We start from the raw sequence: 24,578 nt of genomic DNA on the forward strand, positions 1-24,578 counted from the left end.
GAACACCATACACCCACAGCAGCTTTGGCTTCTGACTGTTCAGCAGTGGACCGAGTAGCTCTGTCAAGATTGTTCTTCCTGGGAATATTGTTCACACTCTCCATAACCTCAAGTCATTTTGACCACAGGATAGGAATCTGTACTGAGTTGTTTAGAATTGAGGACATTTTGTCTCTCATCCAAGACGCTTTGGCCTGAGGAGTTGGGGCCTACAGCTACAGCTTGGGACAGCTTTATTTGTCTGTACCCATCTTATCCAAAAAACAACCTGTGTGGAGTTTGGGCTGGTCAGCTCACCTCAGCTGCTCGGACCACAGGGGAAGGCTTCTGGTGTCCATCTCACACTCTTCCTCTGGGGTGTCTTGCTCAACGTGTGGCTGCAGAATCTAAGGATCACGAGCTACACAGGTATAGATTTATTGTTTTGGGGGCAGGTTCAGGAGCTTTATAGGCTTACAAAAGTGTTTTTATAGCCATGTTCTTTCTGAAATCATGTGAAATGATGGGTTCTAGATAGACCACAACAAAACAATGTTATGTGCAGCTGGTGGAGGGAATGGTCCTGACCTTCTTCAATGTTGTGTTGACTTTTCCACATGTTTAGGAAAGGGCATTTTGTGTAGGATGTGCATACCACACTGAAGGGGAACATGCAGAAACAGTGAGTGGCCTGGTCCTTCGCTCTGGGAGTTAAGTTCCCACCCACTGCCCCCAGTCTTAATGTAGCACTGTTCCTTCCCCAGAGACAGGCGTGGTGCACAGTGCGGGAACCGACTCTACAGTAGATAGATATGGACCAGTAAAAGCAACACAGCTTATCGACCATGTGACTATTTTTCTCATTTGTGTCTATAACATTTCATTCTAAAGGGATTTGTTTAAGTCCTGGTGCAACCTTGGTGAAGTCCTCAAGCCCTGGTAGAGTCCTGCTGAGGCCTTGGTAAAAGTAAAGTCCGGGTGACGTCCTTCATTGAGCTGTGATGGCAGACTGGAGCCTGCTGGGGAATTTTCTGGAGGAAGTGCAGGAACATTCCACCTCTGTGGGAAAGGTATAACTTTAGACCTCTTCTCTAGATCTGACAGCACCTTTGACCATTTCAGGAGACCTACTTCCTGGTCAGTCAGTTCATCGGGGGTACATTTTAAAATGTCTGCACAAAAGACTTAGAGAGTTTATTATGAGAAAACAAATCATACTGGATATTTTCAGGAACCGTTTCTCTGTCACATCAATTTGACTTATATTACCATATATTTTTGTGGAAGCTGTGATGTATCATGATGAACGACAAAAATAAATAAATACAAATGTCTCACGACTAACAAACATTTAAGGCAAACATTTCTCATGGGTGCAAATTTCGAATCCTGCACTGCTATAATACACCGACCTTCCGAATGGAGAAAATAAGTTTCATAATTTATAGTTAAATTGGGCTCATTTGCTAAGGTTTTACAAAGTTTTTTTACACTTTGATTTAAAGGTGCAACAATGCAACTTTTTTATGTGGGAAAAAAGTGAATATTTGATTAGTATTAGTATTTGACCTTGCAGGGAACCAGCGGTTGTGTGAATAGTCAAAATGATGCCTTTACTTAACATCACAGTGGTCTCTTTATCGCCCCAGGATCAATTGTTTGGAAGGTTTTCACTGCTGACGGACCCTCTGACTAGAAAACCCACAAAACAATTGATCCTGGAGCATTGTAGAGACCACTTTCATGTAAAGTAAAGGCCCCATGCTGAATCTGATCACTCGAACAGCCGCTGTGTCACTACAAGCTTTTTTTCTTTTTTCAGAAAAGTTGCATAATAAGAATTTTCCAAAACAGAATACATGTTTCTACACTATCTAAGGTATGGCTGACCATCCTGTTTATCTTTCGGATCCTTGTCCTGGGCACTGCCGCTGAGTCCTCCTGGGGTGATGAGCAGGAGGACTTCAACTGTGACACTGAACAGCCAGGATGTGAGAACGTCTGCTATGACAGGGCCTTTCCCATCGCACACATCAGATACTGGGTAACAAATCTCCCTCTCAAATTTCCCTGAGAATCTGCACTGCATGTCCCAAGAAAAAGTCACTTCCTGGATTTTTTAACAACTCACTTTTTTGGGATTTTTCAGGTCTTGCAGATTGTATTTGTGTCCACACCCAGCCTCATCTACATGGGCCATGCCATGCACACCGTCCGCAGGGAGGAAAAGCGGAGGAGCCGGCAGGAGGAGCTGGAAGGTCACAGGTCTGAGGATGACCCCGGGGGAGGGCAGGAGGGAGGGGGGGTGGATATACAAGAGCAGAGGGGCGAGAAGGACTGCGTCAAGGACAAGAGGGAGGGCCGTGTGCGTCTGCGGGGGGCTCTGCTGCAGACCTACATCCTCAGCATCCTCATACGGAGCATCATGGAGGTACCGGCTCCTCTCTAAAACTCCCCGTCAAACATTTCCACCATGAGGGCTCAGACTTTTACATCTTTAACTTGATTTGTAACAGGTGGTGTTTTTGTGTCTACAATACTTCCTTTATGGCATCTTTCTCAACCCGCTGTACGTCTGCAAGGTACGGCGGACGGCCTACACATATTGATGCATCTGGTTATCCACATCTGTCTGAACCATGTTTTCTCCCATCCAGGCCTGGCCCTGTCCCCATCCAGTCAACTGTTACGTGTCCAGACCCACCGAGAAGAACGTCTTCATCGTCTTCATGCTGGCCGTGTCCGCGGTGTCCTTGGTGCTCAGCGTGCTCGAGCTGCAGCACCTCGCTTGGAAACACTGTTGCCGGTGAGCTTCCCTAAGGAGTAGATTTCTTCTAGAGGGGACAGTAACATATGGTCATGTTCATCCGTTTGCAATATCTGTCACATACTTAAGCCATTTTTGATAAACCAAACATTTGCCATATTGGAACCCAAGCCTCTACAGGAAGGGTTTACTTTTATAATGAGACTTAGTTTCTCTCCAGAAAGCATGCTTGCAAAAGCTGTAGGTGACATGCCATTGACTCTACCTGCTCCTTTGTGATTACAGGCAACTCTTCAGCTCTAGAAATACACCTAAACCTGCTGAGCCTTCTATGACAAGACAACTCTCACTATCTCCGCCCCCACCTCCAACCCCGCCCCCTGAGTTCAGCCAGTGTGTTATAGGGCCCACACACTTCTTACCCATCCCCTTTCCTCAGCACCGCTTAGCCAACCAGCAGAACTCTGAGAACATGGCCACTGAAAAGAGCAACATGGCTGCGGCAGTGGAAGAGGATTTCCTCCAACTCACCTGCTACAACACAGGATGGCACCAGACAGGGTCTCATTCAATTGAAGACAGTTATCAGAGGACTGAGGCCAACTGCTACAACCTTCCAGCAAGGAGTAATCATGAAAGAATGCTACTGTGCCCAAATGTAGCGGTGTGCCAGAAAGACAAGAGACGCTTTAGCAAAACCAGTGGAACAAGCAGCCGGAGCCGGGCGGATGACCTCTCTGTTTAACACCAAGGAGGTTCTTACAGGGGGACAATGTCGTGCAACACTTGATCAATCGTTGGCTTTACTATTTTAAACCTGTGGTTAATTACATCATTATAAATGTCCAGATACATACTTGTTTTTAATGAAAAACATGAACATCCGCAATAGATCAGTTCTAGTTTAGATCACAGTGCTTCAGGAGAATGTAGCTGTGAGCAGGAATAGAAATGCCTCAGGGCACAAAATCATCTGCATCAGCAAATAATGTATAGCATAGTACAATTTAAAGACATAAAGAATATTCATGCCACTAAAACTGATTGTTTAGAATAATTTAATGATAAATTCAACAGAACAAAACAGACATAAATCTTCAGTGTATAATGCGCTCGGTGTGGGGCACTTCCAAACATATAGCTGCACACACACACTTATATTTAAAAATCACATTTAGCACCGGTTCGTGATCATAAATATTCCTTTCTATAGAGCTCTATGGTTAAAAATCACAACAAAGCCATGTGATGCATAAGGTTCTAAGTCCCCCTCAGTGTTCTACATTCCCTTCAGAGTTGACAGCCCAGATCCGAGTCTACAGTAAACAGCTAAACCTCCAAACAGAGACTTTGAAATAAGCAACAAATTAATTCAATAATAAATACTGGGGTACTGGTGTTAAGATGTTGCAGACTTTAGGTATGCAACGACATCCTGTCGTTCCCCCTTCTTCTTGATGCCAGCAAAGATCATTTTGGTTCCAGGAATGTATTTCTTGGGGTTTTCCAAGTATTCCATCAGGGTTTCCTCACTCCAGGTGATACCTGGATAAAGATAAGAACAGTTGGATCATATCATTCAACCTTTGAACCTGAACAATGGCTGTGAATGAAAGGCTTTACTCCTAATCTTACTATACATGTATTGCTCCACTAGCCACTAGGTGGCCCCAAGCTGCATCTGCTTTTCATGTCTAATTGGAGGAGAATTGTGTAATGTCACTGTGATAATTTTACAGGCACTTAACAAGGCTTCTTATCAATAGTTGCTATGACAATATGTGAATGACGCTACTTTTATATGCAACACTACTTTTATACGTGAACAGAATATTGTTAATCTTTGGACTACTGTGTTATTGCCCTGAGTGGAGTGATGCCAACTCCCATACAGCATTTTAATGAGAGAAAATGTAATAAAACAATACATTTTAATACAAGTTAACTATTGCCTTCTTGACTCAAATTGCACATTTCATACCAAGCTAGAAAGACCTCTTAATAATGCTGCTTTCAAGGAGATGCCAGTCTGTTTTCTCCCTGGGATAAGCTTGCTGTGGGAACTAAAAGATATAGTTAAATGTTTGTGACCCACAGTTTTGAAGCATATTAGGAGGTAATGGTATTGAATAAAGTGTTTGATTACCAACATACACAATTTTATGTAGTCAAAGACTCATAACTTGAGCTAATAACTTAAGATAAGATAAGATACAATAAGATAAACTTTATTAGCCCCAATAGCCCCAGCGAATTTGCCTTTGGCTACAGTGCCATTCATCTGCGCACACAGTACAATCATACATGACAGAACATTCATACTAAACAAAAAGTGCCACATCTGCAGTGTCTCCATTGCATTTGTTAAAAACTGTCCCAAAGAAGCATCCTACTTATAAAATTATGGTTGAGAAGTGTCACAGAAGTTGTGCACTTCAAAGCAGGACGACAAAACTAAGATGTGTTGGGAATGGGTTGAAATAGAGGGGGATACTGGACCTTTGCTCTTGTTGGCGTCTGTGTAGGAGTAGCCCTCTGCCTGGCCAGTCTTGCGGCCAAACAGCCCCCACAAGTTGGGTCCAACTTTGTGCTTTCCCCCTTCCTCTACAGTGTGGCACTGGGCACACTTCTGTACAAAGGCCTTTTTTCCTTTGGCTATATCCCCCATAGTTAGCTGGAATAAGAGAAGAAAGTCAGGCTTCAACACAGTGCATTTACAACCAGCAATAAAGTTAGTATTAGATCTATTCCTGGACAGCACACATAACTTTGCTGGGGAGACTGGCGCCATCTTTGAAGGTTGTTTAAGGTGACAGCTGAAGCCAAGCACGCAGCATGTCCACAAATGCCCTTAGGTAAATGTTGAAGAGTAACAACAAACACATAGGCTACCTGTGAATTACGCAACCTCTGACCACAACATGGGTGGACAATGGGGTGGACCTATACTGCTCAAAAGGGCTCCTCTGGTGTGCTAAGCAGGCCCCGTCACTGTATTTATAGAGACATAAATCACACAGGTTTTCTATTAACTGACAAGTGTATTTGCTGCCGCCAGTAATATAGTGTCATATCCTTACATGACCCCATGCATGACCATGACCCCAAAAACTGACCAAAATGAATTAGAACTTGATATTTAACAAACATTTTACTAGTTGCGCTTGTCGAATAACCAACTGGTCCGAGGTGTGTTATGGTACAAGCAAATGCACGCATTAAAATGCAAACGTCGCCTTCCCGCTCCAACATGGCGGACTGATGAGTTGACGTTAGCCGGTTGTTTCCTCATCTTTCAAGTGAAGTTGGCGAAGGAATCAGCACGTAAAATGGTCTTTGCAAACTCCAGCCCCACTACGCTACACTTCCTCCCCATCCTAACACAGTACAATTAACAACTAACAATTAAATTATACACGATAGACCACTAAAAGCAATACTAACAAACGCCCTAAGCTAAATTGAGCTAACTAATCTAACAATAAAAGCAACTAGTGATTACAACTACAATATTCAACAACTAACACTACTAAAACTATACACTTATTTATAATAAAAAAGCTATCCTAATAAAATCTACCTAAATGCTATGACAACTAATCGCAAACCTGACAATCGATGATAATATTCTCTCGTTATTCCAACTCCAACTCGCTACGGGGGCGTGAGCGAGACTGAGCCTTTTTATACCCCAGAGCGGCAGAGCCCGTGACATCATCTCTCGCCTCCTGACATCATCTCTCTCCCCTCCGCTAATTGGGTGCCGAATTCAAAAAATCAAATGCAGTACCGACAGTTCGCTGCAGATGGCGCCACACAGACGGTTTGGGACACAAAGACAGGATTTCAACAAATTTGCACTAAATTGTTAAAATAGTGACATATACACGTAGACAACACTATAAGATACCCATTTATACAACTTAGCTAGAAAAAAAAGTTGATTTGGGGGTTAGTTGTTCTTTAAGGACACGGCATCTGTTTGCGCAATGTTTCTTTGAAGTTACGGTTGACGTTTGGCAGCCCATAAATGGCAACAATAAGAAAACATCCACTTTTGCGTTGATTTTGAAGCCGCTTTTTCACGATAACGCGAAGTTACTGGATAGGGTTTAGTAATCCAGCTTGTACTGTCATAAGAGGATGACGGAATGACTGAATGACTGAATGACAGAGGGTCGTTTTTCTTCCCCTCCAACACTGCACCGATATGCGGTACAGGACAGCTGCCGAGGCGGGGGTTTAGTTACAGCGGCCGAGGTTCAGTTAACTGTCCGGTGGCCCAAAACTAAAGGCTCGGTTACCGTGCCTTACCGTTATTGCACAGCTCCTCTCCCACCAGAATAACAGCCAGATGACATATCTGCAGCTCACCTGTCCGAGAGCAGCAGGTCGCTGAAGGAAGGTGCCTGTCCTGCGGTCGTAGGAAGATGCTCTGACGTCCCGGTAAACGGTTCCGATCTCGCGGACAACAAAAAGGTCATTCGTTTTAGCGGCACCGGCTTGTGACGTCGACTCATCTGGTCACGTGAGGCCGAGCGTCGTGATTGCGGCTCGAGCTCATCTTCATCATCACAGGACTTCATCCGTCCACACTCTGCTTTTAGTGAAAGAAGCTCACACAAAGTGTATGATGATGCGAACAGAGGACACTCGCCAAAAAAACAGCAATTAACCTCAAAGATGAGGCTCTCACGAGACGTCCTGCGAACTTTGGGTTATGTAGCCCCACCCTCACCGGTTTGTCCTCAAGTGCCCTCAATATTAAATGGAATACAGCATCCTACAGTATATTTATAGTTGTGCAAATAAGTTTATTGGCACAACTATAAATGGTAGTTTAATGTTTTGTCCATTTCTCAAAGAATATGAATGAAAACCATTGACAGTTCTGGTGAAACACAAAAACGTTTTTTTTCACTCATGGTCAGAGATGTTGTGAAGCCATTTATGGTGGAAAAAACATGTGTAAACTCTTTTCAAAGCACCAACACAAAATAAAATACCAAAATGACCCTGTCGAAAAGTTTACACACCCCAGTTCCTAATACCGTGCATCGTCCCGTTCTAGGAACAGCAAAGATATTGCGCAGAACTCATGCTCTCAGGCCTCTGGTACTGGAGGATCCGAGCTTAAATACATATTTTTCATTATGTCAGTGATGTGACCATGAGTCAATTTAACATGGACGTTAAATTGTAACAACCTATTAATCTATTTTTATGCCAGCCCTTATAGTTTTTTTTAAATACTTTATCTGCTTTATAAGTTCTATGTTTCATGTTGCACGTTTGCACAAAAGACAATTTCTCGTTCATGAACCTGTTCACTGTTATAATCTATTCTGATTCTGACTTCCATCCATCCATCCATCCATCCATCCATCCATTTTCTTCCGCTTTATCCGGGGCCGGGTCGCGGGGGCAGCAGTCTCAGAAGAGATGCCCAAACATCCTGATCCACACACACCTCCTCTGTTCTGGGGGGACCCCGAGGGGACACCAGGCCAGCTCGGAGACATAGTCCCACCAGCGTGTCCTGGGTCTTCCACGAGGCCTTGTCCCACTAGGACATGCCTGGAACACCTCCCGCGGGAGGCGACCAGGAGGCATCCGGAACAGATGCCCGAGCCCCCTCAGCTGGATCCTTTCGACATGAAGGAACAGCGACTCAACTCTCTTTGCAGATATTATATTTATTTTAAATAAGTATTGCAATTTTATTGAACATTAATTTATCAATTTAGTGATATATGTTTATTGTTTGAAAAATAGTATTATTTTTGAGTGTGACAACTGTCAAAACTCAAAAATAGTAGAGTTATATATAATAGTAGAATAATAGAGTTTTGACAGTTGTTGAATATTTGCATTGTTGTATTCTATTGATTTTTGTGTGTTTACATTCAGGGACGTCATCGGAGTAAGTTTCACCTGGACCCAGGCAATAACTTCTTTTATGGGGGGCCCATGTGAAACTTTTATTGCCCCTGACCTCAGCAATTCTGTCGACGGCCCTGTACACATTCAAGACAAACAAAAAACACTGGAAGAAATGTGTGGTGTTACATCAGCAGGTTCTCAATACCTTTCAAATGTTATTTTAGTTAAATACACTTGATTCTAAAAAACACATTTCATACAGTAAACTCGCACTCATGTTGTTTGTCTTAATTGTGTTTCCGTAATTTCGGTGACGTAGGAGCTCCTGCAGATCACGCCTGTGCGCGCGCCCTGTCTGCAGAGCCAGCGCAGCGTTGAATTCAACATGGAGGACAGCTCTTCCAACAAAGGAGCCGAGAATCTTGACGATCCTCCAAACAGCCGGCTGTTTATTGTGAGCAGCCGCACCGTAACCGAGGATCAGATACGGGAGAGTTTCAGCGCTTTCGGAGACGTTCAGGGAGTATGGCTGGTCAAAGACAAGGCGACGAAGGAGTCCAGAGGCGTCGCTTACGTGAAGTTCGCCAAGTCCTCGCAGGCCTGCCTCGCAATGGAGACCATGAACGGCAGGCTCCTGGGCGAAGGAACAAAGCCCATCAAGGTAAATCGTTCTCCACACTCACTTCTGCAAGTTATTGTTAAAATGCATAGCTATTCAGACAGTAATAAACAATATAATGCAATTTATTCATCAGTGCGGCAGTGTTAATACAGAAAAAATGCAGATTTAAGAGTAGCACAGAAGCAAAGCAATTGTTAATATTTCAACTGTATTTGTATGTGCAGGTGTTTATTGCCCAATCCCGTAATTCAAGCAAACACCGAGACGTGGAGGACGAGGACCTGACCCGTATCTTCGTTATGATCCCCAAGTCCTTCTCAGAGGACGACCTGGTCCAGACTTTCAAAGTACGTCCTGAGGCAATCGCCATGTGCTCGCATCTGCTTGAGATGATGTTTCACAGTATGCTCTTTTCTGCAGGAGTACGGTGAAATTGAGTATGCCATTATTATCAAAAACAAGACAACCGGAGAGAGCAAAGGTCTGGGATATGTCAGATACTACAAGCCATCTCAGGCAGCCTACGCTATAGAAAACTGCGAGAAATGTAAGACATATTGCTTTGTTGTTCCCGAGTCATCTACAGTATGTCACTAAGCACTTCTTGTTGCAGCCTACAAAGCTGTGGTGGCAGAGCCCCGGTCGAAGGCTAACAGTGGAGAGGATTATGGCACTGCATCGGCTTCATACATGAGTAATAATAGTGGGGACAACACGAGCCAGTACAACTTTCCAACAGGTCAGCCAATTAACTTTACTTTCCATTCTGTAGGTTTTCACCGGGTACTTTGGTTTCTCCTACCGCTAAAACATGTACAATAGGACAGAATGAATGGGTGTGTGAGTGAGTGCTGGGTCGGCCTCGCTTCTGTCAGTGCCCCCACACACACCGCTACAGTATGTTGTGAAAGAATAATGACAGTGTAGCCGTTTGAGAAACTTGGTAGCACAGGCTTGTAAAGCGCAATACAAGAGCAAGCCAATATTGTCATTATTATTCTGCACGTTTATTCTGTCTGTATTCTATTTATCTATTAAAAAGTGGTGCTTTGAGTGTCCTGTGGAGGTGATTAAGCAGCAGATGATTTGAGCGCATTAAGGAGCCGTTTGACTCTGTATAAATGACTAAATAGAAATGTGAGAAGCTTCACAACACAATATAATGAGATAGCCAATCAGTGCTCAGATAGGGCTATGACATGACGTTCTTTGTTTGTCCTCCTGTACACATGAGTCAGAGTGGCTGAAAACGGCCTCCCGCTGAGACATGGAACTCCCTCCTCCAGAGTTTTTAGCCAAGTCGGGGTGTCAGGCGAAAAAAGAAACCTGTGTCCAATACCAACTTAATGTCGTTCTGTCGTTGTGAAAACCGCGCCTTAGTATGAGCCAATGTAGTATCTTATTAGTGTTAACCATTCCTTTGTCATACTACCATAAATATGCCTTTTATATATATATTTTTGTTGTTGTTGTTGCTTAAACATTCTGCGAATAACCTTGTTGAATGTTGACTGTATGGCATTGTCATTAAAAAAGTTACATTTACTATTTGCTGCAACTCAGTGATGTTCCAATCCCACCATTAATTAACTAATGACTGAATCATGCTTGACTGAAAGGTGTTTCACTGACTGTAATCATAAATGCAGCTGATGGATGTGTGTGCTGTGTTCAGCGGACTCTTCCGGATATCAGTACTTGGACTACCGCTCCGGCGAGTACACGCGTACCCTGATGGTGAGCACGCGGGCAGCGCTGACCCAGGAGCAGTTCTTTGCCCTGTTTGACCTGATTCCAGGCCTGGAGTACTGCGAGCTGCAAAGGGACTATGGTATGAACAAAGGTCACACTCGCATCACCATGTCAGAGACCAGCACAAAAGTTCCCAAACACTGTACTTTCAGCCATGTACTTGTGATTCCAGATACGAGGTACATGGTGATGACATAGTAATTACACATTAATGATAATAATGCATTAGTCTTGTATAGCGCTTTTCCAGACGCTCAAAGTCGCTTTACAATTTCATGCATTATTTATTCACATCATACATCAGACCTCTAGCAACCACTCACTCACACACTACATTCAGGCTTCCTGGTGTTTCCCAAACGTCTCCATCCAAGTCCCAGCAGGCCCTTCCCTGCTTAGCTTCCGAGACCTGACGGGATCGGGCAGAGCAAAGGCAGTATGGCCAAAAACCCACTGAATGTTTTTTTGTTTTGTTTTTTGCATAGAAAATTACAGATAACTTTCTTTGTGCTGTTCTTGTTTCTATTTTAAACACATATTTAAAAAAATTATATATAAATGTTTTTCATTCTAATTAGTTCAGATTGTGGCGCTATTTATTTTATTATTCATCAAATTGGCATCAGTTTTTCACTTCAAGACTAAAATACCTACATTTTGACACAGTCCGCCCTGATTAAGTATTACTTTGTACAAAGTTTTTCTGTAAGTCATTGTTAACTGTCCATACAATTAAAACAAGGACAGGAAACTGTAATGAGCACAGGCATAGGGAACAAGAATCATGATGCCATGGAAGATCTGCAGCACACCCAATGGGGTCAATACACGTGAGCAACACGTGACCTCTGAGTGAACGCTCTTCCATGTCTATGAGTTACTGATGACAAGCAACATGCCAGAAGTATCACACTGGATGTACAGACTCTGCTTACACTAAATTAAAATTTAATGGCACCAAGATTTGAAAGCGGTGCATAAAAATAATGTGTAAGTTAAAAACATTTTCTGAGATAAAACCTCCCCCTTAATGATTACAGATTTTTCCTCTGGTGAATCATTTACATGATCCAGTGTAATCATTTTATCATGTCAGCAACCGTCCATCGATAACACGCTGTCAGGTAATCTTAAACTCTTTATTGCTTTGTGCAATACTCCCTCTTTGGAAAGTAAAGGGAGAGGAAGACCAGCAGAGAATTAAATCAGACATGAAGTTTATTTTTATTGCACATTTTAAAACAACTGTTGCAGCCCAAAGTGCTGTTCACTGGCAATAAAAGTGTAATTGTAAAATAGAAGCTCGATCTTGCATCAGCTCAACCAAAACGTGCTGTTTAATCACTGTCATGACTTTGGTTATTTCAACACAAGCCAACTGACTGCAGAATGAATAGTTAAGATGGAGTCATTACTTTTATTTTGATGATACTGTAATTCCCAGGCAAGACACACTGAAGAAAATGCCCTTTTTCCTACTTCAAACAATGTTTAATCAATACATGTTGAAAGCCTTTACAAGTAATTAATTACCATTAATTTCCTGTCAAAAACTTGGACATTATTTGACCTGATACATTAAAGCTTGGTGTTTTGAAAAACCTGGATGAAACATCAGAGTTCAGGGAGTCTTAAAGTAATACCAACTGTCACTGTCTTCAGGTCAGACTCTGATCCGTTACAATAACCTGGGCTCCGCTGTTTACGCCAAGGAAAAGATGAATGGATTTGAGTATCCTCCAGGAAACAGGCTGGTGGTGGCTTATTTGGAGGATGGAGAGGACCGCAACAGGTATGCATTTTTCCCAAAGACACTCAAACTTCAATACATTAGTCTTGTCTGTGACTGGCCAAGTGTAAAGATGACTACCACAGCTTGTTATCATATACCAGATACCATTAATGGCTGATGTTTAGCCACACTGTTTGATTCTACGAATGACATTTTGTCCCGGTCTCTGCAGCTCAGTGAATCGCATGGCTGTGCAGTATGTAGCGTCCCAGATGATGTCTGCTGTGTGGAGTGGAAACTCTGGCAGTGCCTACATGAAGCCTACGGTAAGTCCTCACTGCTGCAAAACTTTGCTCCTGTCCAGTCTCCACGGACTGACTGTCAGTCTGAAACCGAGATATTCTTTGATGAAATGCGCCTCATCTGGATTATCGAGAATGGATGGCCACAGAGAAAATCCTGATTCATTAAAATGAGGACTGAATTATTGACAGCTTTCCATATTTATATATATTATACATTTAAAACATTAATACATAATAATAAAATGATATATAAAATTGAATAGTGCATAATATGGCTTGTGATCTACCCGTACCTCAGCAGGGTTACACTCCTGTGGGCCCAGTGGCCTCCCGGATTCAGACAGATGTCAACTTGCCCCCTCATCAGAAACTTGCCCCTCGGGACAGCCAATCGAAGGAGCGCCTCTTTGTGGTGTTTACCCCCACAGTTCTGCCTTTGGATGTGCTGGAGGATGTGTTCTGGTAAACAACCCACATTAACACCTCACTGCTCACCTCACTTATGTAAAAAAAAAAAAAAAAAAAAAACATTATTTCTGCATTTCACTTTACCCTTTCTTTTACCATTTAGTTAATTCCATGAGTAAGACCTCTTTTAGGATTGACCACATTAGACATGATTTTTCATGGTGATATTTATTACTACACCCGAGTTTCTATGTCGGGCTGTTTTGAAGTGTCCAAGGACTGATTCCTGTTGGAGTTGCTTATGACAACACGGGTTAGATGAGATTTTCAAATTGCTGATATGTGTAAGGTATAAGGAAAAGGAGAAAGTATGCAGGCTGTATCGTCTGCGGATACAGACGTGTCTGCAGTGTAACCAGTGTGTTTTTGTGTCTCCCACAGCCGTTTTGGTTCTCTGATCGAAGTGCATCTGGTTCCCGGGAGGAAGGTTGGATACATGAAGTATGCAGACAAACAGGTAAGACTCATGTTTTAATATTTGAAGTGTCACCAACTGAATAAACTGAATGTGGTTGTCAGTGTGCGGATGATGCCCTGGCGATGCTGAACGGGCGCTTTGTGAATGGGGTGAAGATGAAGGTGATGTTGGCCGACCCGCCACGAGAAGAGTCCCACAAACGCCCCCGCACATACTAGAGGGGTCCCACAACGGTAAGTTCTTTCATCTGAAATGGGGATTCTTAATTTAAATGACTCGTCTTGCACCAATATATTCACAGTATGTGTTTCAGGGTTCCCACAAGTCTTTGAACAATATATTAAATATGTACATAATGAATTGGGCCCTCCTCTTGGACTTTCTATAGGTTTAAATGCATGTGAAACTGACCCGGTTATTGTGAATCACAGAAATTGTTCTGCCCCCTTTACTAAAGCAAAACGGACTTCAGTTTATGATATAAATGTGCTGCTTCAAACTCTGCTCTTGGCCCATGGGCCTGGAGCATGACCTGAGGAGCCCAGAGTGGGGACCCTGAAGTGTAAAAATGCACATGAAACATTTTTGTTAACTGTGCAGCTTCTTGTTTCCTAGGCGACTGATCTTGACACGTGACCTGACAGACAACACCGGACCTATCCTCGACCTCTGACCCGACCTTTGACATCTGTTTGACCTTACCCGGGGTGACTGACATAGTTATCCCAAAAAATAGTTTTACTGCAGAATGCCACACACACACATTACTCGATTTCTTTTTTAACCTGCTGAAAAATGACAATTTATGTTGAATTGTGTGTAATAAACGTGGAATCACTACCATTAATCTTATGTTTTGTGTCTTTATTTTGAGATTCATAAAGCTCAGCAAAGTTGGTCACTATCCGCAGCGTTTGCTAAATTTGTGAATGTAAATTATAAGGGAAAAAACGTCTTTCCCAATGTATCCCCATTTGTGTACTCTGGTCCTATTGGAGCTTTCGCGCCCTCATCTCACGGGGCTCAAATTGAGTCACAAAAGGGCTATTTATGGCAGAGATGTTTCATGTTTCATCAAGAAAATGTATAGTTTGAGAACCCTTTCACTTAAAATAGCAAACATACACCCGTACAGTACATATTTGTAGCCAACAAATCCTGTATTTTGCTGTATTTGCCCGTTATACACTGTTGCAAACACTGCTCCCCAGAGAGTGGAGCATCGTAATCTGTAATGTGTACAATGAAGCAAAGTGAACACTAATAAAGTCTGCATTTAAACAGACATCTGTGTGCCTTGTAATTTTTACCACCCAAGACCAAATCCTTAGGGTAAATTATATTCATAGCCAGCATATTGGTAAGATTACCATTTATGAAATCAACCAAATTCACCCAGCTGGGTAATACTCAGCAATCGCAATCTTAACATTAGAAATTAGGGATTGCTGATGCGTCATATCCAAGATTCTCGAACTGGGCTCCCCCAAAAATATTCGCAATTCAGATAATTTTAATAACTAATTTGGAATCTTATTTCAACATTTCTAGTTGATTAAAAGGTGCAAAAAAAAAAAGTTTATATTTGTGAATATTTAACCTTGTAGTGACCCAGCGGGGTCAGCGTGGCACCTTTACTTTCCATCACGGTAGTCTCTAAAACGCTCCAGGATCAAGTTTTCTGGTGAGGGTCCATCAGCAGTGAAAATCTTTCAAACAATTGATCCTAGAGACCACAGTGATGGAAAGTAAAGGCGCCATGCTGACCACTCATACAGCTGCTGGGTCACTACAAGGTTAAATACGCATAAATATTAACTTTATTATTCACATAAAAAGTTGCATAATGCACATTTAAACTATCCAAAAAAGAAAATGACTTAAAACATCCAACTTTTACTTAATTTTAGGATTTAAACACCTAAATTCAATGTAATATCACATCAATTTGGAGTGGAAGACATTGAGGTTCGCCTGTTCTGTAGCGTGTTCCCAGTCCCAAAAGGTTTGAGAACCCATTTTATGTCACAAATATGTCTATAGATCATGTTAATGTTAAAAACCAGCAAACATTACACAGGAAGCAGAGGGGGGGGGGAACTGGTCGCCACCGCAGCCGGGTATGAAAACAACAGCACAAAGTGGAATTGTGGCATTTATTTCCAACAGCAGAATTCAGAGCTGGGCTGGCACTGGGATCACATTTCTCAATCAGAGCAACAGGAGGTGCTTGCACTGATCTCACTTCTACCCAGGCGCTCAAAAGTTTTTCTCCCAGTAGAACCTCTACATTAAACCTTATTTAGACTCCAGATTAAATGGAAGTATCCCACAGCGACATTCGTAAACTGTTGTGTGGGGGAGTGATACCGAACAGAGGGTCAGACAGCCACATGTCTCCCTGTAATGAGGCTTTATTAAGTCTGATGATAAAATCATGTGTCTGTTAGCTCCATGCAGCAGTCTGTATGTCCCTCGCTCAGTCCTCCAGGTCCAGATCATTGAGTTCCTCGTCCAGTTCGTCCAGATCCTCTCCAGTGAACAGGTTCTCGTCCACAGGGACATCCTCTTCACCTTCATCCCCGTCCTCCTCTCCTGAATGACCATTGGTCTCACCACCACACGCTCCATTCAGCTGTTCATCTGTGAGGAGATCATGTCAGTGTTCTGCATTGGCACAAATTGAACTGTTAATCTAATGCTCACCAGGGTCTGTGAACGCCGGCTCCGCTATGCTCCTCGAGGTGAAGCGGTCCGTGGCGGCTACAGTAATGCCCGAGTTGTCTACCTCTTGTGGAACAAATCGAGTTAAGTCGATGTCCTGTACCTCGGTATCATTAACCTGCGACAGAAAAATGGGTGTAAAAAACATAGGTTCAAGGAAGCATGTTTTTAGTTACATTTTGAATTATTGCTTGGAGCTGTTCGACATTACAATCGTGGCCTTCTGCAGCATTCACATGGAGCAAATACGTTGTTTTAACTTTATTTTTGATTCAATCAAACCCTAGTTTATCATACCCAACACACAATGCATTACTACGGAGCCCTAAAGTGCTCTACAGAGGGAAAACAAATATTGTGTGCTCAAAAGGAAGGAGCGCACAAGGAAGGTTTTTTTTGACAGAACAACTTACTACGTTATACTATCATCTTGAAATGCATGGTGCTTAAATGGTATTAGGCTACTATAACCTGACTACAGTTTATAGTAAAAAGCTCTTGTGTCTGTGTAGTTAATGCTGTATATCGGATACTATGAGAGTTGTCTGTAACATTGTTTCTTTTGGTATTTGCTGACGTGTAGTTAAATGCTTTTTTTTAGTCTGACAAGCTGCAGCAGCAAATGCGTTTAAAGGAATTGGCCACCGTTTTTACATACTGAGATATGTTCTTACCTTAGCTTTGACGAGTCCTTTAGGACCTGTCTGATCTTCACCCGTGCCTTCAATCATGTAATAACAGCGCAGACGGCGTTAGCATTTAGCCTCTCCCTCTCTCCTCTATAGCTCCAAAACAGGTCAAGATAGAAGCTACCAAGCTCTTCCACGTTTTCCCTATTTAAATATGGTTACGTGAAGTGTTACACTACAAAGTATAATTACACAAAATTAAACAATGTGGATTTTCTAAGCGGATAAAAGGGGTAACTATATTGTAAGGCGTAATAATACCAGGAGTAGTTTGGCGTCCCCCTTTTATCCGCTTAGAAAATCCACATTGTTTAATTTTGTGTAATTATACTTTGTAGTGTAACACTTCACGTAACCATATTTAAATAGGGAAAACGTGGAAGAGCTTGGTAGCTTCTATCTTGACCTGTTTTGGAGCTATAGTGGAGAGAGGGAGAGGCTAAATGCTAACGCCGTCTGCGCTGTGTTTACGTGACTGAAGGCACGGGTGAAGACCAGACAGGTCCTAAAGAACTCGTCAAAGCTAAGGTAAGAACATATCTCAGTATGTAAAAACGGTGGCCTATTCCTTTAAGTAGATCTGATGGCCCACTTAGAGTTTACATCATCAGCTGCCATTTCATACAATGATATTGGCCAACTTTCAGCGTTGTTGCGCAGCATGGCATTGTGATCAGCAGGAAATCTTTACTATTTTTAAGGACAACAGACTTGGACGAAGGAGATTCTGCAGATTTAGACGCATATATATTTACAACACACACATTTTAAGTCTCGTCTATAATCATGTGTATGATGCTTCTAAAACTGTGGCAACAACAGCTATTCAGGACATTCATGTTTAATGCTTCAGAGGGCGCTAGTGTGCAGATTCCAAAACAAAAAACTCTATCAGCATTATATTGGCCAGTAGCCGATATGGTAAAATACCCATATATCGATACCGATCTATTGGTCAACCTCTAGAGCAGGGGTCCTCAAATCACGGCCCACGAGATGATTTAAACCGGCCCCTGGCTTGTAAAGCACAAATCCCTGAGTATGTCAAAAAAAGGAAGCCCATTCCTGTGCAGAGTTAACCTGGCTAACACCAGGCTGCTGTGTGCGCTCGAATTATTTCGAACTGCACAACAGCCTGGGGACCATGGCCAAATCTCCGGTGGATTTGGGAACCAATCACAGAGCGAGGAGGGACGGCAAGACGATGACGCGCTATTCGATATATGGAAGCTTGTAGTTTATTTACGGATAATTTAAAAAAAAGTTTATTTACGGATCCAACATGACAGCAGCAGACACGATGGTATTTTTTGATCAAGCTTTAGACCTTGTTCTAAATAATTTAGCTCAAAAGTTTACAGCGGGTACGTCATACGTCATCTCATACGATGATATGATTGGCTGGGGCTACGTGCAGACGCATGAGACTTTTTTTTTTTTTTTTTCGTATCGCCCAATAAACGACTATGGACGATCGTAAACCACACCTCTCCTACGAGAAAATGAATTGGTGGTCCCCAGACTAAATATCACTTGTGATTTTAGTCTGGTGTTAGCCAGGCTAGTGCAGAGTTATGATTTTTTTTAAACTAAATAAATAACCAGTACAGTATACTCATTCCAGCCTCTAGGGGGCAACTTAAATATAAATAAGCATTCCGCGCCTGTGTCCAGCAGAGGGACTGACATAAGATAAACAACACTGTATAGCGACATGGTAAATGTGAGTGTGGAGTGAATGAATAATGACTACAGCACTTTGAGAAACTTGTGACACAGGCTTGTACATTGTCACATTACGCAATGATGTTTTATTTGAAAATAAAAATAAAAGACTTGATTACTGTTTTTGCAAACCACTACAGCTAAACAAATATGTGTCTGGAATCAAATGTTAATCTTGTGGATATAGTAGTGTGGCAGTAGTGTGCCAGGCGAGTAATCTCTACTTCACAATGAGGCCTGCTGCCTTTTGGTCTGGGTCATACAATTCTATGTTATAGCCAACCCGGCCTGGCCCCCCATCAGTCAGGAACGATAATGTGGCCCCCAGAGAAAAAAGTTTGAGGACCCCTGCTCTAGAGTAGCTGAAACGCAGAGAAAATGTTGGCTGGTCTATTGACAAAAATGAAAACTGAACATTAGTCCCAATTTCCACCATTCAAGGACACAACAACAGTGGGCGTTTCGAACTGCTGACCCTTTGATCACAAGGCGACCCACTCAACTATCGATGTGACTTTCACCCCGAGGAGGTGTAGGAGACACCCCCACCGGGGCACCAAATCATTATTTAGTGAAGTCATTCTTTCTTGATATAGGAATGTTCAGCACATTTTGCTAACTAAAACTTCAAAATTTAGTCAAGTTAAAAAGTGTAACAAGTTGTATTATTACAAATTGAATTTTTCATGATGCATGGCATCAGGGACTTTATAGTACAAAGGATAGTTTAAGGCTATTTTTATTGAAAAAGGAATAAAATTCATCAAAGCTAAAAAAAAGTTATTTTTATTATTCTTAATTCCTTCTGTTTTTTACTGGTCCACGTAAATGTCTGGGGATATTGGTATAGTCTTAAGTAGTTTTATTATAATTCACCAATTATGTGAATGTTTCAGTTGCCAAGTTAACAGCGCTGCTAACAAAGCTTGTAAATCTTTTTGTTACATCTGTTACAAACATGGTACCTGTTCCTCCTCCTCCTCCTCCTCCTCATCGTTATATTGAGTGTCATCGGCTTCTGCATCATCATCATCCACCAGCTCCGGGCGAAACTCGAACACCTCGCGGCCGCTCACCTACAGCACAGCGCATCAGTTACTATTGGCATTCGGACGCCAGCCAGTTAAACACCTCACGTTAAGTGTTACGTACACATTTATGTTCTAAATGTTTAAAATGATACTACTACTACTACTGCGTACCACCAGGGATTTTCCAGCTTTGAAGTCTGCCTTCTTCTTCTCCATCTCTTCCATGGCGCGATCCACCTGTGCAACAACATGTCATGACTCACTGGTTTGAGTGAATTAAACATTCACTTGAGGAAATCCAACCTTCTCCTGTCTTTTCCTCTTCTTCCAAGCCAGGAAAGTTTCCAGCGTGATTCTTGTGACATTTGGACCCAGAGCTGCGCGCTGTGGAGACCAAAAAGTTAAAGTACAAAAACTATTTTATGGTCCAACTAATGTTAGTTCTTAATACATAAGGTGGATCGGGTTGTGTTACAGATGTGAGCTTACTTCATTCTCAATGAGCTCCTCCAGCGAGATCTCATCCTCCTTCTCTTCCTTCTTCTTATCCTTCTTTAGCACAAAGCCCGGCGGCAGCGCATGGCGATACATACAGCTATCTCCGTTTGGACAAACCCAAAACCAGCCGTACTTATTATTCTCTATGGCATCCAGGAAATATCTGCACACCTGGAAAACGATTGTGGATAGACAGAGGTAATGCTGTGTTAGATGAGATGTGAATATTAGAGAGATAACTTCAGCCACTCAAGTCGACCCTTCAGTCAAGTCAGACCCCTGACAACAATGGGGCTGGTGGTCTATGAAACAGGGGAAGCACATAACTCTGTCTTCAAAAGGTCCATTCATTTTGTAGATTGATTATACTAGCATTTTTATTGTATCCTTATACAATAATAATAGTGGATTGCATTCCTTTTGTGTTTAGTTACATGATTAAATGAACAGGCAGCAGGGGTACTTGGGAAAAATATGGACCAGATATCTGGTTCATAGATTTCAAAACTCCATTTTAACTTCTGATCACTACCACTGAAATGACTGATGGATGTGGGTTTACCCGGTTGGGTTGTTGCCAGTGCTGGGAAAGATCATTTTCTACATGAACTAGTTCAAAGTCCAGCTCACAAATTTCAAAATGAACTAGTTTGTTAATAGTTCATAATTTATTATAGTTAAAAGTTCGTTCATAGTTCCCCCATTGTTACTGTCCGTTCAGTTCACACTCGTAGCAGCTTTCCCTACAGTATGTTCTAAACAAACATGGAGGGCAAACTTGCTATTCGGATGGTCTTTTTTAATTAATAAAGACAAACGGGACAGCAGCAAAGCCAACAGAACATTCTACTGACACTAAAGGAGGTTGTAACCAGTCTGAGGTAGGAAATAAGGTTGAGCTTGAAAGTGCAATAAAATGCATTATATTAATTAGCCCATAGCCAAATTAACTTCAATTTCAAAACCTCAATGGCTTGTTTGCCCAATGAATAGATAATTGAGCGGCCACTGTATGCAGTCAATGGGATTTGGGTGGAGGATCTTTAAGTTTGACTGTCTTTTGATTTTGTGTCTTTATAAGTTGGCTGGCAAACTTTACAGATAAACGCTATTCCCTTCCTCGCCGACCTCGTCATAGAACTCTTTTAAATGTTCATATGAGGTTGACTGTTTTTACACTAAATATACTGTATATCGCTGTTTACACTAAAGACATCTGGCACCATATTGAACGTAAATAGATGGGGAATGCCAATCACAGACACCAGAATGAACGGGTTCATAGTTTCGTTCATCAGGCAGTATTACAGTATCACCCAAAATATGAACAGGTACATCACTGGTTGTTGCTAATGTCATAGAAAATAATGACTTACTATTTGAGTTTGAGTTTGAGCTTTGGCCTTCATCTTTTCAGCTTCTCCATGTTTCTTATTTACCACCTCCTCCAACTTCTTCTCGTCCCAGTTGTCCATAGTGTCTGCGCAGAGGTAAATATCTGTCAGACATGCACTTAGGGAATATGGGGGGGGGGGGGGAAGTCTTAACACTGACCTTTCTCCAGCTCATCATCCCTTGCGTCCACATAAATGTTCCTCTTCTCACATTTTCTCTCCATGGATAAGTCATGGCTGAACTTGCACTTGTCTCCTTTTGTGCACTGACCTTGCTTAAAGAACGCACACAGCACCGACTTTGGATCCACGCCTGCAAATGACAAACAATTATTTTTATCTTTGAATTTGTAATATTGTAAATTTCAATGTTGAATATGTTCCGACCTTTGCTGACTTTCTGAGCGGCAACCACTGGTTTGAAGAGCTCATTCAGTTCATCCAACTCTTTCTTTTTGTCAATTTTTTTCGAGGTTTTATCTCCTTCCGCCTGTGAAATTTCAGAAACATACATAAACATAAAACAGTGAAGGATGGTCGAGTAAGATAGAGCAGAGGGGAGCCAGAGGTGCTCACTGACCTGTCGGGGGTTCTGCTGCTTCACCTGCTGTGTCACATTCTTTATAAACTTCTGTTGTTTAGCCCCCTTTTTGTTTTTCAGGCCAAAAGTCTTGTCCTGAGGGGGAAAAAGTATGTCATAATACAAGACGTACTCTATTGAGCGCCAATCCTCTCCATTTTTAACAAAAGTAAGATTATGCCTAGTATGGTTGGAAATATAATTCATACCCTTTGTTTTTCAGAAGTAATTACCCTTTATGCTGAAAGAGGAGTTACAATGATTGACTATGGGTGAAATAAGCAATGGTCCAGAGATCCCGGATGCATTTGAAAGTGGCATAAACGTAAACCACAGGCTCTGTACAGAACTTTGAATGTGCCAGTCAAGTTGAACGCTATCATAGGCCAGGATTTGTACATTGTATTCAGCTGTTCCATGGTGTGTAAATAAATAAATCAAATGTGTCAATGATGAAGTGTTTCCATTTGTTGACAGTAATATTCCAGTACGGTAAGGTCCAGAGGGAGTCTGAATACACGTAAAAGTGAGATGTAGGATGTGATCAGTGATCACAACAGGCCGTGGAGGCTTGATGCGAGCAGCAGTAGAATCGATGACCGCCTACGGGCAGAACCGGGTTGACAGACGTTGAGACGGACTTAATGTTGTTATAATATGTGTAGTTAATGGTAGCAGGTGCTCAGTCGAGCCCTGAGAACAATTAAGTTGCTTAGCGGTGGCCATTACAGTGTCGGTCTGTTATCGGGCAGCTAGTTAGCTGTTAATGCTAGGAAACTATTTGCTACACCGTGCTATTTTACCTCAATTATTTTCTCCTTTTTCTTTTCTTGGGTCTTTTTACCTCCCGTGGCTGGGACGGGTTTCTTCGGAGGCATGCTGACTCGGGATTGACAGTGTACAGGCGAGTTTTACGCAGTAAATAAATCTAAATCAAATGTCTGCGCTAGAATTTCGCTCGCTGTCCTAGTTGCTAACACCGCTACCGCGGCGCGTAGCCCACATGTGTGTTACTGACGTACTGTGACGTCATCACGCTTTTAGCCGGTTAGCCTGATGGGTAATGTAGTCAGGGGATGTTGGCATGGATGTAGTTCAATGTGTGTAGGCAGGGCAGGCCGAAGAAAATGTATAAGCCAACGTTCTATGTTTTAAGGTAACACTGGTACTGCAGTGCCTCCATGTCCATTTGAATTCTAAAACTGAATCACTTCTCTCTTTCGCCACTTGATGTCAGCACGCCCTGCCCAGAGAGAGGGAGAGAGAGGAAGAGAGAGGGGGGAGAGGGAGAGAGTTTTGAGAGAGAGAGAGAGAGAGAAGAGAGAGAGAGAGAAGAGAGAGAGAGAGAGAGAGAGAGAGGAAGAGAGAGGGGAGAGGGGGAAGGGGGGGGGGGGAGTTGTGAGAGAGAGAGAGAGAGAGAGAGAGAGAGAGTGTGTGAGAGACGGGAGAGAGAGAGGGAGGGGGCAGAGAGGACAGAGTGAGAGAGAGATAGTTAGTTAGCTAGATAAGGACACCTAGATCTGCTCAAATCAGTTTGATATAAATGAAAAAGTTGATACATAGCCCAGCGTTGTCACATGGGTCATTGCATTGAAAAAAAAATAAAAGTAGTAGGCCTACTTTGATTATAGGTCGCTATCCTTGCTATCCTGTGGAAATGCCCTTTCACTGAGAGTGTGGCAGGGAAGGTTGAGGTAGGCTGGAAAACTCAAACCCTGAAAAGTTTTGAACATTCGTTCAATGTAGTAGATTGTGACAGAAAGGCTATCTCTGAGTTTACCTGAAGTAGATTATTCATTAACAATATCCATTCCATTAGTGTAGGTCCCGCGGGCACAGACGGTGGCCCTGACAGGTGCACGTTGCCTTTCGGTGTGCCTTCAGTTGTGGGTGAGAGACCCGCATTGACAGCAAGGTCACATCTGTGCCTCCCCCTGTAAGGTACACAACCAGCAGATGCTCCCAAAGTCACACACGCATAAACTCCACAGTTCACACTGAGGTACCAAAG

At 42.4% G+C, this 24,578-nt stretch overlaps 4 protein-coding genes across 7 annotated transcripts; 2 read left to right on the top strand and 2 right to left on the bottom strand.

Moving 5' to 3' along the window:
- Nucleotides 1-3,492, top strand: LOC306965325 (gap junction alpha-5 protein-like). The gene is made up of 7 exons (XM_079559657.1): nucleotides 1-408; nucleotides 871-1,049; nucleotides 1,859-2,023; nucleotides 2,129-2,410; nucleotides 2,496-2,561; nucleotides 2,637-2,785; nucleotides 3,032-3,492. The coding sequence occupies exons 2-7, from the start codon at nucleotides 981-983 to the stop codon at nucleotides 3,489-3,491; spliced, it is 1,191 nt and encodes a 396-aa protein (XP_079415783.1). The 5' UTR covers nucleotides 1-408; nucleotides 871-980; the 3' UTR covers nucleotide 3,492.
- Nucleotides 3,493-3,815: 323 nt separating this feature from the next.
- cycsb (cytochrome c, somatic b) lies at nucleotides 3,816-7,365 on the bottom strand. The gene is made up of 3 exons (XM_079560260.1): nucleotides 7,121-7,365; nucleotides 5,246-5,420; nucleotides 3,816-4,291 (listed from the first exon to the last, which is right to left on the bottom strand). Exons 2-3 carry the CDS (start codon nucleotides 5,412-5,414, stop codon nucleotides 4,146-4,148), a joined length of 315 nt encoding a protein of 104 aa, XP_079416386.1. The 5' UTR covers nucleotides 5,415-5,420; nucleotides 7,121-7,365; the 3' UTR covers nucleotides 3,816-4,145.
- A 1,613-nt stretch (nucleotides 7,366-8,978) lies between these two features.
- On the top strand, nucleotides 8,979-14,771 carry rbm45 (RNA binding motif protein 45). Of its 4 annotated transcripts, none has more exons than XM_079560025.1 (11): nucleotides 8,979-9,290; nucleotides 9,476-9,598; nucleotides 9,672-9,798; nucleotides 9,865-9,990; nucleotides 10,927-11,094; nucleotides 12,666-12,795; nucleotides 12,968-13,061; nucleotides 13,339-13,502; nucleotides 13,890-13,965; nucleotides 14,028-14,159; nucleotides 14,542-14,771. In XM_079560025.1, the coding sequence occupies exons 1-10, from the start codon at nucleotides 9,015-9,017 to the stop codon at nucleotides 14,142-14,144; spliced, it is 1,401 nt and encodes a 466-aa protein (XP_079416151.1). In that variant the 5' UTR covers nucleotides 8,979-9,014; the 3' UTR covers nucleotides 14,145-14,159; nucleotides 14,542-14,771. The 4 variants fall into 4 exon arrangements, with proteins under 4 accessions (XP_079416151.1, XP_079416152.1, XP_079416153.1 ...); XM_079560026.1 differs by having other exon boundaries at nucleotides 13,342-13,502; XM_079560027.1 differs by having other exon boundaries at nucleotides 10,927-11,082.
- Nucleotides 14,772-16,016: 1,245 nt separating this feature from the next.
- Nucleotides 16,017-23,575, bottom strand: zc3h15 (zinc finger CCCH-type containing 15). The gene is made up of 11 exons (XM_079560347.1): nucleotides 23,371-23,575; nucleotides 22,568-22,663; nucleotides 22,375-22,477; nucleotides 22,148-22,300; nucleotides 21,970-22,073; nucleotides 20,585-20,764; nucleotides 20,399-20,479; nucleotides 20,267-20,332; nucleotides 20,030-20,140; nucleotides 16,633-16,768; nucleotides 16,017-16,569 (listed from the first exon to the last, which is right to left on the bottom strand). Exons 1-11 carry the CDS (start codon nucleotides 23,443-23,445, stop codon nucleotides 16,406-16,408), a joined length of 1,269 nt encoding a protein of 422 aa, XP_079416473.1. The 5' UTR covers nucleotides 23,446-23,575; the 3' UTR covers nucleotides 16,017-16,405.
- Nucleotides 23,576-24,578: the final 1,003 nt, after the last annotated feature.

Source organism: Gobius niger, assembly GCF_951799975.1.
Source record: "Gobius niger genome assembly, chromosome: 7".
NCBI classification, from domain to species: domain Eukaryota; kingdom Metazoa; phylum Chordata; class Actinopteri; order Gobiiformes; family Gobiidae; genus Gobius; species Gobius niger.